Source organism: Cariama cristata, unplaced genomic scaffold (assembly GCF_000690535.1).
Source record: "Cariama cristata isolate BGI_N322 unplaced genomic scaffold, ASM69053v1 scaffold28014, whole genome shotgun sequence".
NCBI classification, from domain to species: Eukaryota; Metazoa; Chordata; class Aves; order Cariamiformes; family Cariamidae; genus Cariama; species Cariama cristata.
In genome coordinates, this window is record NW_009615111.1 from 4,152 (window position 1) to 17,653 (window position 13,502).

Genomic DNA, 13,502 nt, shown 5'->3' on the forward strand with positions numbered 1-13,502 from the left:
TCGCTGTGGACAATGACTATTGCTAGCCAGGTTGGGGGAGGTCGTGCTATAGTGCTTACTCAGCTGCAGTGTTGCAATGGAAACAATTGTATGTTTCTAGCAGGGCATTACAAGAACTTGCTCATTCATAATTGCTCCCTTATCTTACTCCTTGGCCACAGCAATCCAAACTATATTGAGCAAAGCACATAAACAGTTTCGTCTGCCTTCATTATAAAGGTAGGAATATCTGCTTAATTTTTAGTGAATTGTACTGCCGCTCTGACATTAGTAATGCTGATGGACTTTATTTGTCAGTATGCAGGAAGAGTGATGCTATAAGGACACAGCTTATTTGTGATCATTAAGCATGCTTACTATTTAGCAGTTATGACAGTGTAAATACTGCTGGTGGCTTTGCTGACTCACAGTGAAATTCTCAATATTTGTTCAAGACAACGTTAATTTAGTGGAAAATGGGGGAACTGGGTATTTTGATTCACTCCCTGTCCCCACTCTTGTCTTCAAATATAAAGCAAAGCTATTATCAATTAGTGTAAGAGGTGGTTAGAGGCCAAAAGCTGGCTGCTGTCTCTGGGAATGGTTGCTCATTCTGTCCCTCTATATCCAATTTTGTTTAGTTTACTGACAGGGTGACCTAGGACAGCAGATTCCTGCAGCACAGGTTTACCAGCGCAGAGAGTCAAATACAGGCATACAGTTGCGCTCCTGCTGCCAGACAACGTGCAGCGTATTAAGCCCAAGGTCATTTGTACGGATGTTTCTGAGCATTGGCCATGGGGATGCTCCCAAAAGGCAGCCTCCTACCCTCCCTGGCCCCCTCTCACAGAGTAGTACCAGTTGTTATCTGGCCTGTAGCTTCGTACCGGGGGTGGATTACTGCCACTTGGCTGAACAGCTGGGTAGGAGCATTATGCAATGCACTATGCAGAGCCCGGGCAGTACCTCCTGCATACAAAATTGCTCTGTATAATTTCTGAGCAAAATTATCACCTATGTGAATGTGACTGATTTGTACTGGACATGCTGGAACAAAACCGCGTACAGCTATGTTGTCCTTCAGGTCGCAGTTAAATTAATGACTGCTCTGAGAGATTTTCTGGTTTGTACAAATAAATTCCTGAGCTGAAAGCACCACTTGCCAGACTTTGCTGACAAGCTTCATGTCAGGGTAGATCTGTTCTAGTATCTCCCACAAGATTTGTTTGGTTTTGGGTTTTTTTTTTCCTTCTTTTTTTTTTTTTCTTCCAGATGCTAGCAGAACTTCAGCAGCTAAATCTGCTGGTAGTTGTTCCTCCTGCCCCACACCCTTCTCCTGCAACAACACATTGACCTCAGCTTCCTGCAGCATCAAAAAGCCCTGTGGCCCTGTTTAAGGCCAAGGTAAAAGGACTGTCGCCTGTTCAAACATATCCTCTCTCCAAATTGAATGCTTTATTGCAGCTAGTACTATTTGTGGCTAGAGGCTATAGATCTGCAGGGGGATTGCTTAACTATAAGCTTGTCGATTTGTCCCTCAACATGGCTGTATCCAGGCATAGTCAGGGCCCCTGCTAGAGAGGTGTCCACCTGTCCCTCCCTCCTCCATAACCCTTGTTCCAACGTAACTCATGAAGTGCTTTTTAAGGCTTTTACCACCAGTGACTTTTTCAAGCCAAGTCCATGAGAAGGAAGGATACCTCTTAGCCATAAGCTTGCTGATTTTATTGCTGAATGAGATTATTGCTTTAAGTGAAACTCTGAGAAGCAAATGGCACAGAAAGGACTTGGGCTGTGACCTGGCAGCAGCAGACAACACTAAGGTAGCTTAGTTATCACAGTTATTCCCTTTGCTCTTCCTTCCAGGCAAGGGAAATGTTGATTTGTTCTGGGACTGGGAGAGTTTGCTAGCTAAGAAGGTGAAGGGCTCAAGCAGTGTTTTCCGATCTGTCACAGTCACTTCCCACAGTCTCACTTTCTCGGCCCTTGCCCACTGCTGTGCTGCTTCTGTTTCCACTTGCCTTTGGTCCAGGAGGTCAGTTTTGTTTCCCAAGACAATAACTGTTACCTACAAACAAAATGAAAGGGTGAGCTTTATACAAAAAGCATCCACCGCTCACAAGGCTTTTAAACAGCAGGCAAGTAGCAACACAGTTCAGACCTGTTCTTTAACTTAGCACTCGCACAAGGTAAGCTGTGTGTAGTTTAGAAGATCAGGGTCTGGGATTTGAATTAGCCTCATCTACTTGCGGGCTGGGAGCTGGTTTTAATCATAGGATGTGCAGGACTTCCCCTTCTCCCTTTGGTTGCTTAAAGGGAAACAATACCCAAGACAGCCAAAGTTAAACAGCGCTATTCTCCATTTACTTGCCAATTGAGCTGCCCTAGACAAATGATAAGAGCATGACACCTGAGTAGGTCAGAGCAGTGAATACTCGAGAGATGAAAAAATGCATGGCAGCAGAGAAAGCCTGGACCCCACCGCTGTGGATTTTGCCCAGCTTGGTTTTTTCCCAAGCCCCAGCCTGCAATATCAATAAATATAAATAATTCCAGCCCTGCCACGAGGCAGCCTGTGCCAGCAGCCCGGGCAGGCCGCTCCCCAGGCACGGTAAAGCCACTAGAGGGACCTCAGGGGACAGCCTGCTGTCCTGGAAAGGGTCAGATAAGCACCAGCACCATCTTCTCAGAAGGAGTTTCAAGAGCAGCTGGTTAGCTAACTGGAGCAGCGCAGCTGTATCAAGTCAGACCCTTAGTTGTAAGGATCCGTCAAGTGACTTGGGTTGTCACCGAGACAGTACAGTGTGGCTGAGCGCAGTGGCCTGCCCGGTACTTCATTTCTAGGAAGCGCTGAAGATGGTGCTGGCCACTTAAAGTTACTGCGCATGCTTATTTTAAGTTAACCATTTTCTAAAAATGTTTTACCAGCATCAGCTCTTAGGGGAAACCATGCCTATATTTATAATTCAAGGTCCTTCGTCAGACTCTGTCCTCATCTCTGCATTAGTGGTTTGACAAAGATCAAGTGATAAAGTCCTCTCTTGCTGATGATTCGGGGTTTTTCTGTGGCCACACCTGCTTGCTCTTTCCTGTTCATCAGGCTAACTCCAGGATGTCTTCTGTTTCTTTCCAGCTAGAGATGTTTGTCCTGTGTGTCCAGGGTGTTTGGAAAGATGTTTTTTCCCCTCTGTGAAGGCTTTGAAAGAAGCTATAATCTTCATATGCATTTACCACATGCTCCAACTGAATTTTACCTATGGTTAAGCGCTCTCGGTATGAGAGAACACAACCTCTATTTAGTATAAAATTTGGCCAGGCTTTAAGGTGCGTGCTGGAGAGCCCCTGCAGCCAGCAGAGGCAAGGAACCAACCATCAGTGCTTTCTGTCATCTGCCACACAACAGGGCACTGTGCCACTCAAGTTCTGCCAGCTCAGAAGCACCATGTGTGGAGGTACATCCCTAATTCGGTTAAGGATACATTCTAGCAGACCCCAAACTTTAAGTTCGCTGATGCCAGCTGAAGGTAGGACTCCTGATGTCACCTTCTAGACTTCTAATCTATTTTATATGGACTAGAAATTACAGGAATAAAACTGATTTATCCAGCTAATTGTGGGTACCACTCTTTTGACTATCTTATCCTCACTTAAGTTCACAACTTTAAGCTCTCCCAGAGGAAAAGCAAACTGGCTGTTTTCTAAAATAACTGCATGCAATGAGAGAGAAGAATTCTGGCAGGTAACACAGCAGAGAGGGACACAGATCCTGTTCGGGCTCTGACTCCCTCTCTGCATTACAATATGCTGCAAAGTAACAAATCCAGGCTCTCACAGCACCTGGGAAAAATTTCCTGCTTGTCCACCTTTCCTTGCCCGTCCACCTTTCCTGGCCCATCCACCTCTCCTTGCCCTGGAAGGGAGTTGTGATTGACTCCCATATCCCTGATATACGTGACAGTCTGCAGCTCACGCCAGCCCTACCAGCTAACATACCTCTCCTGTGACTGCATGTTCAGCCGCTGTCAAACTGCGAGCCTGCCTTCCTCCACTACCCTTTGTGCTGTCAGTACCAAGCAAGTTACATTTTTGGAAAGTCTCTCCCTACCATTACCCAATTAATTCTTCATGCACTTTTAATTTTTTTTTTTAACAGCATGAACCAGGCATTTGGAAAGCTGTAGGCTAAAGACATTTAACAGGGCAAACTACTCGAGAACATAAAGATACTGTAGGAAAAGCCATAATGCTAATGCCACATGCAAGTTATATTTATTTAGCTAAGCTGGAACACTGTCAGCTGAAAACACTAGCTGCTTTCTAAGGGAAAATAGAGCAGTCATTTCACACAATTGAATTGATTCAATATGGTTGTTAAAATACATTAAAGCTGCTTTGCCAATTGACTAATGTCTGGGAGACCCGTTGTCAATTACACTAGTTTGTAAGCCATCAAGTACATGAATACAAAACAAACAAAGATAATGCCCTTCGTTATGTTATTCTATGCACTTGACTTCCCGTGTACAATATCTAAAAAAACATATGAGCTGCACTGCTGTAGACCATATGTTTTATTAGTCATAAGTGTCCTGGCTGGTGCATTCAGCTAACTGAATTTTAGCTGTAGTAAAGGAAGCAAGGAGGCAAAAAAAGAAAAACCCATGCGTTCTTTTGCATGACTTGCATGGCATGTGAATTAGGCTTCCCCAGCATGAGAAAGCTTCCTTTTGCTGGATTGCCCAAGGCTGTGGGTACATTTGTTTTCCTTTGTATGCGAGTTTTACAGAAACAAAATCTATGCTTTGCAACCTTAACTTCCTATTACTGACACAGCGATAAGCCAAGCAGTTAAGGCACTGTGCGTTTACCTCCTTTTTGTCTCTAAAGACATCGATCTCCTTTTTGAGCAGTTCGACTCTTTGGAAAGCTTCGAGGCTGGTCACGGCATACACGAGAACGAAGCCATCAGCAACAGAGAAATAGTGTTTTGGCAATTCTACGCCCTCCTGCAGACCCCTGGTGTCATAAAGCCGTAACTGTTCCTTCACGCCTCGGTCTGTCTCCACCGATGCCAAATACACATCTTCCATTGTGGCACCCTCTTCTAAGCCTGTTTTAAAACAAGCAGGAAAGTTCAACTAGGGTTAAGTACAGCACCACTATAAGAGTTACTCGCAGTGCAGCAGAACTTTACCCCACAATACCTTTCAATGCGTGTTTTCCAGAGTAACTTGACTTGGACTCGACCTTCCCTGACATCCCCATTGAAGGGCTGTATTCATAGATCACCACGCCAGCTATTTACAATAGCAACATTGCATAAATACAACCATCTAATATATGGGCACATGATTATGCCTGTAAAAATAATCTATACAGCATGCACAGTCAGGATAGGCTAAGATGTGGTACTTAGATATAGTACTTCAAGACATGGTTTAGTAGACATGGTGGCATCAGGTATACGGTTGGACTTGATGATCTTTGAGGTCTCTTCCAACCATAATGATTCTATGAATCTAAGATATATGGCTCTTCTCCCAGGTTTCCCAAACTCCAACCACCCAGTGTACCAGTTCTGTGCCAAGCGTGCTGCAAACAGGCCTGCCCAAACATACCCTTTTGGAAGGACAGCCAAGGAACACCAGATAGTCAAGTGCTAACATCTTGAGCCTACTTCTTTGCTTGATACTGAGCTGGATCATATGGTAGAAGCAGGAGCCAAAGGAATATTTCTGGAAATGAATGTGTATTGGTAGTACAACTAACCAACAAGTGAAATCAAGCTAGAAAGGGAAGGGGATGTTTGCATGCAAGCAAAGTTGCATGCTATGTTTACTCAAATACACAGTGAGATTTTTTCCATCCCTTAGGGATTTAAAATTACTCAGATTTGCTAATAAGAGCAAGCTCATTTCCTGCAAGGTAAGAACATGCACAAGGTAACAGGCTTTCACATATATATCACCTGTTGCATGGTAACTATCTGCATACTGGCTCTCGTTCCTTCCTCTCTCCATAGTGAACCTGAGGTAATTCAAGGGAGCTCACTTTGACCTAATTAAAACTACTTTTTTCAAGCCAAGCCTGAAAACACATAGATCACCTTAAGCTTTGTGTTCCCCCTGGATGCAGGTGCATAAGGTTACAGGTCCCAACAAACTATGTATAGCATAGCTGGGCCACTTTCAGTATTGGTTTTAAGTATCCATATAAACTTCTGCAATCCATGTTTTTGCCTCCACTGCACTCCTATATATGTGAATTGTTTGCTGTTGCAGGGCTACAGTAATGAATCCCGCGTTATTCTGTTTGTCTGCCAAAAAGGGACCATAACAGTGCATTGTTTAAGAAAACACGAGGGATTATCTGGCCTGTGAAAATAAGGATTTTGCTATATTCAGTGACACTATTCAAAATACTTCACATTGACAAACAAGCTAAAGCATTCCACCCACGCTGATGGTTTCCCATGATGTATGCCGCATTCCTGTGCAGGAAAGTGGCACAAGCTGTTCTTTTTGCCCCTCTCTGTGCAGTCTTCATAGATCAAATTCTTATTAGGTTTGCAACAAATTAATTTATCTCACCTCCAAATATAGCCACGCTAACATGCAGGAGCAAAACTAATAGCAGAAGGACAAAACAAAGGTTAATAAAAAGAGGAAGCACGAATGCATTCTGCGTGGTTGGAGAATGTGTTACAAGGGCATTTTGAAAGACTGAAGTAGTAACAGAGCCCTTTCTGGATACAGCACTGTTCTATAGATCTAGCGCTATATTCTTGCTCTGCCTCATTGCGTTGTACAGACAGGTCAAGGAAATTACCTTGTTCACTGTGTGAACAATAGCGTCAGTAAATACTACTTTGGCAAGAAGGAATGAACCATAAGTACCTAAGTTTTCTTTTTAGAAAGCAATGAATGATGCTTTACAGGCTTTTACCATCTAAATGCTGTACTGTAATTCACCAGTCTGTAATATATCCACATTCTCTTGTGACAGTCTCTTCCTAATGGCATTAAAAGTAGCAGTGAAAATTATGTCTTTTAACATCCTACTTGAAAACGAAGAGGAAAAATTAAGACCCGGGACTTAAGTCAGCAGAATAGAGCAACAAATTTTGATGTCAAATGGGGGGGCGCTTTAGAGGGAGCTGGAATTTATGCATCAGTATCAGATTCCAGAGGTGAAATTTCACCTACGTACATGGGGGGAGGAAGTATATGCAAGTAGATGCCTAAGCAAACCCAGACAATTTTTAGACATACTTGTGTCACCTTATTCTAGGCCCTGCTTCTAAAGCCCAGACAGCGTGCTAGCCACATCTTACTGACAACGATATGTACACTTCTTGTTCGTACCGTCCCATTCACTTTCCCAGTCTCTATTCAAACACGTGCCAGGCAAGTTGTTGTACGAGCAGCAAAACTAGTCAGGAAAGCCCAGTGTCCTAGGAAGGAGTCTGGCACCGTCCCACCCTCCCTGTCACAAGGACCCCAGTTCTCCTTTCCTTCACTGGCGTCCCCAGGCATCCTCCCACCTTCGCTACCTGGGTGGCCAAGGGCAGGTTGTGCTGGGGAGTTACTGCCCTGCAGACTGCTGCTGGCTCAAGTAGGTTTTCCTTGGAGGAGGGCATTATCATGGGCCTTTCCTCTTTTTCCTGCTACCAGTTTTTCTACGTTTACAGAAACATATTTTGAGATATCTACTGCTGTGACACAGATGAACGGGCAGATGGAACCAACTTTCAGGTTCAGAAGCTGTGGGGGGGAAAGGGGAACTAACACGATAGTGAATAATCTCATTGTTTCTTTGGAAACTAAAGATGAAAAAAAGTTAGGGAGGGGAAGGAGGAATAGACAGGAGATTGATGTCGTTCTCTAGTGCCTACTTAGCTGGTACAAGTCTTGGGAGAGGCAGAAAGGCCTTTGTCTATGTTACCGACTGCTGCCACAGAGGAACTGCAAGGGGAAGCCTCAGTCATAAACTGGGTGGTGTTTCAACCCCTGGTGGTTTCCCAAAGAGGAAAAGAGAAGGCTCAATATACTAATGAATACTGCACACGCAGGCTAAGCAAGGCAGAGATATTGCAAATACCGAAATAAAGCAAAATTTCAAGATGGATGGAATTTCAGAAGTTCCCAAGTGACTCTTGAACATAAATGCAGTGCAAATTTTGTGTCTTCTTGAGCACTTTTGAAGATCTCCTATGTAACCTCTCCTTCTCTCTTTCCAGCAACAAAGAGCTCCTAAAGCCTGCTATTCCTTGTGTTTGTAAACTGCAGGATAACAGGCTTTGCTTACTTAGATCTCAAAGAACGGTGTATCAGAAGATCCCTGACTCAGAGAAGAGCTGGACAGGCCTCAAAAGGAGCTGGTCTATTTAGATTTAGCTGCTAGTTAAGTACTGGCCCCACCAACCAGTAGCCATGGTTGTGACCCTCAATTGCATACATTCGGTTCCATTTTCAGCTATTTCTAAAATACAAAGCTGATTGCAGCTCTATCAGGAAGTAGTTTTGCTTTAGGAAACAAAGATGTAAGAATGCAGAATTTGGGCAATTAGCCTCCGCATCTCTGGAGCTGTGAAAGCCAAAACCCCAAATCCCTCCAGCTGAGACCAAGTGAGGCAAATTCTCTCGTTATGGGCTCTACCACAGTAATATATGGTGTTTTCATTCCTAGCTAGTAAGATGATTTGAAGTAGCTGCTTATGAATAACCTGACCATACCAGCTATTTACACAGCCAGGAGGCAGAGATAAGGAAAATTGTGTTTTCTGCAGGAGGAGTTCTTATCTCCTCCTGTTGAGCTGATAAGCTTTACCATAGGTTGAGAAGCCAGAGATATTTTAAAGGCAGAAGGAAGACTTCTTTCTGCACCATCACTGAACAGGGACACTGTTTAAGAAAAAATACCTATCCTCTTTACAGACATGTTCTGTGCCAAAGTTAAGCTAGCAACTCTCCTGTTAGCCCTCTCAAGAGAGCTCAGGCCAAGCAATGCCAGGTACCACAGGTATTTAGTGGGACAATCTTCTACTGCCAAAGACCCATTTCATGACCGAGGAGAAAAGACTGGCCCCTCTTTCTTCAGGACTGCAAGAGAAGGTGGAGGATTTGGACAAACACAACATTGAAGCCACAAAAAGAGAGATCACCTCAGGTACCAGGCAACTGTATACATATGTGCAAGATTTAACAACTATTTGGCCTGACCTATGCCAATATAGTCCCTACATGACTCAAAGCACCCGTTTCAAACATCTCGTTTCAGGTTTTGTCTGATTCCTTCCATCAGTTTAGCCAGAGAGGCTGCCATGCAATACATACGTTACTTTACATGGCTCTGACAGCGTCTCTCATCTTCTTGCCCTCTCCTTTCTCATCCTAGGGCCCAAAGCAAACAGCCCCTCTTGCAGTTTTGGAGCCTAGCACAAAGCCCAGTACCACATATCGTTGCTCACATGCTCCAGGAACACAGATGCTCCTTTTCGGGGGGTATTCCTCCCTCCCAAGTACTTTTTCCTCTTTGACCTCAACCAATCTTAGTGCCATTGCAAGCGTGCTAGCTGCTGACCGTGTAAGCAACTTGGGGACTTCATCCATCACAGGCCAGGGAGAGCTGAAGGTGCACATTTTTCTAGGAAAAGAAACACAGTGCAACTGGGCTTACAGCACCATCACCAAGCACACAGCCAGGAGCATGGGCTCAAAGCCAAGTGCTTTATATAGCAGCATGAAACCTCCACGGACACTAATTACTTCCCTGACAGCAGCTGTGACACCACTCCTTTTTATAGGAAAGTCAACAGGAGGCACGTGAGCACCAACATGGACTCGTGGCTGATGTACAGGCAGGAGGAGACCCCCATGCCAGTGGCTGGGACACCTCGGAGGATGGCACCAGGCCTTGTGCTCTACGACCAAGTTCGAGCACATCTCTTGTCACTGGGAGGAGGATGTGGATGCCGTCAGGAATGGAGAGACTCCGTGCCTTGGCTCAGCAGTCTTCCCCACGGCTTCCCGGCCCTCGGACCGGCCACAGAGCTGCTCCTGACGTCAGTCAGGAAGCACAGGTTTTGAAACAGCTTGTGTTCATGTTGCCATACCCGGTGAGCTGCCTTGCTGTTTGGCTCTGAACAGACAGGCTTTCAGCACACACACTAGTCCTTTTGCCTCCTGCCAAAAAGGCCAGCCGCCAAGATGTGCATGTCAGCTTTCTGGAGCTCGCACGGTTTAGGAAATGAAGGTCGAGATTCAGTAATCATGTTTTAAACGTGGAGGGGCCACCCCTGCAACGATAGCACCAGCAACAGGTCTGTGCAGTTTAAAGCAGCCCAGCTAAGGAGCAATCAAAGACTCGCCATTCCTCAAACTCTGTCCTTGCCTAGTGAGACCCTCACAGTGGTCTCCTGCCTCCACAGTTCGAGGGCTGAATCAATAGTAATTGGAGCAGTAGCTAAAGGTCTTCTGGGAACCATTTTCACCAGCTTGTACTTCAGACACACTCTGCCAGAACCGCTCATGGGCTGAGGAAAAGGCAGGGGGGACAGTGATCACTCAGTGAGACTGACAGAAACACCAACATATCAGTCCACCCCCCAAAATGTGCCTGATGGCACACGTGGGTGATAGCAAAATCGCTGGGCCACAGCCGCTCATCCCTTGGGGCTGCAGTGGCTGTATGTGAGCCCTCTCCATACTCTGATCTTGACTCTGCTATTTGCCCTCTTTCTCCGAATGTCTTGGGAATAAGATTTGACCAAAATCCTAGAAAACAGGAGACTACCTTCTTCCTTCTCCCCTTGTACTCCTCTTCTGCTATCAGCTGCTCCCTCCCTCACTGTTAACTTAAAAAAATAAGAGCAGAGCTGCAGGAAAGGAAAACTGATCTTTTTAAGAGAGAGAGGGGGAAATCTGCGTTGTGCAACAGTCAAGCTGGAGTGGAGCGTTCAGGAACGACAGAGAGACACCGGCAGCTAAACTCCGGGCACGAGGCCTCCCTCCGGTTATGTCAGCCAGTATCCGTGACGTTGTATAATCGTGTACATGGCTGGCTCCATAAATAGCTTCTCCAATCAGCAACACTCAAATATCCTTCCTGCCTGGGTCGCTAATAGGAGCTTGGGGCAGGAAGTAACGCAAGGCAACACGATTTAAGTAACGTGGCCTTGCTCATCCTGCTCGGGTGTCTCTGACAATCACCCAGCCCGGCGCAGAGGAGAGTCAGGTTGGCAGCAAAAGGGAAAAACCTTCAGCCTGTAGGTTTTGCTACCTTCACGCTGAAAGCTACACGGGGCTACGTGCATAGCGCTCGGTAGGATGCTGGAAACAGATGTTGCTGCAATATTAGAGGAAATCCTCCTTTTAAACAAGGGTATTAGCATGCAGTTCTGTATCACGCTTTGCCAGCAAATTCCTCCCATCCACACATTTTAAAGGCGCAGTGCCTGCAAAGCACCGTTGTAGAAATCCTAGGGTTTATCCAGTAACTTACCGCAACATTTAATTTACCGGTCCAAGGAAAAGATACAAATTGACTAGACATCTTCTGTCAAAGCCCTGAGATTCACCCCTGGTGCCACCCCTTGTTTCTGGGCGAGGCAGGAATAATTTGTCAGCCTGATGATGGTTGTCCATCCTCGCAAAGCTAAGTCATATGGAAACAGGGGAAAAAAAGCCGGCTTTGCCTTCATTCCCTTTCTTTCGTGCACAGCAAGTCTCAGCCATCCCCTGCTCCCCTCTCAAGTTCGTTTTCCATGGGAGGATTTCTTTGAGAGCCAAGAAGCTTGGCCCTTGAAGTTCAGCATGGAATATGGGACGTAAAGCTGAGCTGTTTTTCTTTCCAGTGCTTTGATTAAATATTAGCCAAAACCAAGCAAAATAATGCTTGAAGAAGATGGAACAAAAGTCTAAACAGTCTCTCCACGCATCATGTGACATCTATTTATTTTTCAGGCATCTACAGCATCTTTCAGGGAATGAGATATTTCTTATGAAAACAGGCAGCAAGCACATCACCTACTTTCTGTGTTTGTTTCTTTATAAACATTCACATATTTTATAACCGGGAACATCACAGAAAGGGTTCTTCTCCACGCCTCTTTTAAAAATCAGTAAGGAAGGGACTACGAGTTTGAAGAACCACCCAGAGATGCAAAAAACCCACATTAATTTCCTCCTTCGCCTCAGTACAGTTTGTGGTCCTTGGTTATCATTTTTTTGGGGCCTACACAGAAGATGCTGGAAAAGAAAACAATCCCCCCCAAAAAAGTAAAAATATCTCACCAACATTATGCTTTCCATAGAGAAGCTGCTCCAAAATCGCAGTCTTTCCCACCGAGGCCATTCCACAAACCACCACCTTGTAGCCCTTTCCCATCCTTCCTGGGAGGGCAGCGGCAGCAAGCGAGCCCTGTGCAGACACAGGAGTCTGTTAGCCTGGTGCGGTGGCAGAGCTCAGCACCCGACAGAAGCAAAGCCCACAAAAGGCAAGAAGCAAAACACGAAGCAGCGGGTGACTCGGAGGCACAGCTCCCTCCCAGGCACTCACCAGCGACTGATATTTTTAGGACTAGAGTTTCCTCCCACACCATTTTTTAAGGTTTTAGGCTGCTGCCGTTGGTGCCAATGCCTGCCTGCAGCCTCGACACTTGTCCTCTTGGGCTCGGGGAGACTGTTTGTGAGCACTGAAGTGTGTAAATCCTCTGGGGCAGGGGCTGTGTTTGTTGGGGTGTGTGTACACTGCAAAACATGCACTATTGGGCTTTGTGGTTTTGCGGGCCTGATGGTATCAGGACGGCCTCTGGAAATGCAACAAAATGGCAGTTCCTTCCCTTTATTTCACGCACAGAAAGTTTCTAGCTTTTACTAGGATCTAGAAAATCAGAGTGTTAAAGGCAGAAGCACAGGAAAGCAAATGCAAAAGCAGGTTTTTTTGGTCTGCTTTAAATCAGTTTGGATGGGTGGGGGTTGGTTTCAGCCGGAGGCCTCCAGAAGCCCGGGCCAGTTCCCTCTGCTAGTGAGCCATGGCAGGGCGGCAGGCCCTAGCTCTCAGATCGCCGTTTGGAGCCGTTTGCCCCGGAGAGAGCTGAAGAGTACCTTTTTAGGACCAGGAGGGGCTGGCGTTGTCCTGCTTTGATTCCAGTTTAACTGGGTAACACTTCACAAGCCAGGGTGCTCTGCAAAGTACACACCGAAAAACAGAAAGGTCACCCCACGGGAGACATTCAGGCAGGGAAAGCCTAATTCCCATTTTGATTCCCCAGCAGAGCCCGACACCTCCACAGCAGCACGGCGGGTACGCTGCTGGGAGCCAGAGAGGGGGACAAAAGCCCCCTCAGCACCAGGCCTCGGCCCTGCTCCTGTGCAAGTGGGTGCAGGGCAGGCCACAGAAATGCTGGGGCACCTGTGCAGCACCGAACGCGGGGGGGACGTGAGGAGATCGGCACGGGGTAACGCCGGGGCCTTGGGCTGCTGACCCTCACCTCCTCGGGGAGCCCCAGGGCAGCCACCCCC

The 13,502-nt window shown here is 46.1% G+C and overlaps 1 protein-coding gene across 3 annotated transcripts; it reads right to left on the minus strand.

The window, feature by feature from the left end:
• Positions 1-1,620: 1,620 nt before the first annotated feature.
• Positions 1,621-13,179, minus strand: NKIRAS1 (NFKB inhibitor interacting Ras-like 1). 3 transcript variants are annotated; one of them, XM_009699706.1, is made up of 4 exons: positions 13,086-13,179; positions 12,273-12,399; positions 4,848-5,089; positions 1,621-2,047 (listed from the first exon to the last, which is right to left on the minus strand). In XM_009699706.1, the coding sequence occupies exons 2-4, from the start codon at positions 12,364-12,366 to the stop codon at positions 1,808-1,810; spliced, it is 576 nt and encodes a 191-aa protein (XP_009698008.1). In that variant the 5' UTR covers positions 12,367-12,399; positions 13,086-13,179; the 3' UTR covers positions 1,621-1,807. The 3 variants fall into 3 exon arrangements, with proteins under 3 accessions (XP_009698008.1, XP_009698007.1, XP_009698009.1); XM_009699705.1 differs by lacking the exon at positions 13,086-13,179 and having other exon boundaries at positions 1,684-2,047; positions 12,273-12,413; XM_009699707.1 differs by lacking the exons at positions 12,273-12,399; positions 13,086-13,179 and adding an exon at positions 5,598-5,741 and having other exon boundaries at positions 1,687-2,047.
• Positions 13,180-13,502: the final 323 nt, after the last annotated feature.

Excerpts from the sequence above, each read along its gene's own strand:
- NKIRAS1 (XM_009699706.1), bottom strand. The coding sequence starts at position 12,366 with ATGGGAAAGGGCTACAAGGTGGTGGTTTGTGGAATGGCCTCGGTGGGA. Across the intron at positions 5,090-12,272 it reads CTATGGAAAGCATAATGTTG|GCTTAGAAGAGGGTGCCACA; the intron begins GTGAGATATTTT and ends GTTTTAAAACAG. Across the intron at positions 2,048-4,847 it reads TCTTTAGAGACAAAAAGGAG|GTAACAGTTATTGTCTTGGG; the intron begins GTAAACGCACAG and ends TTTTGTTTGTAG.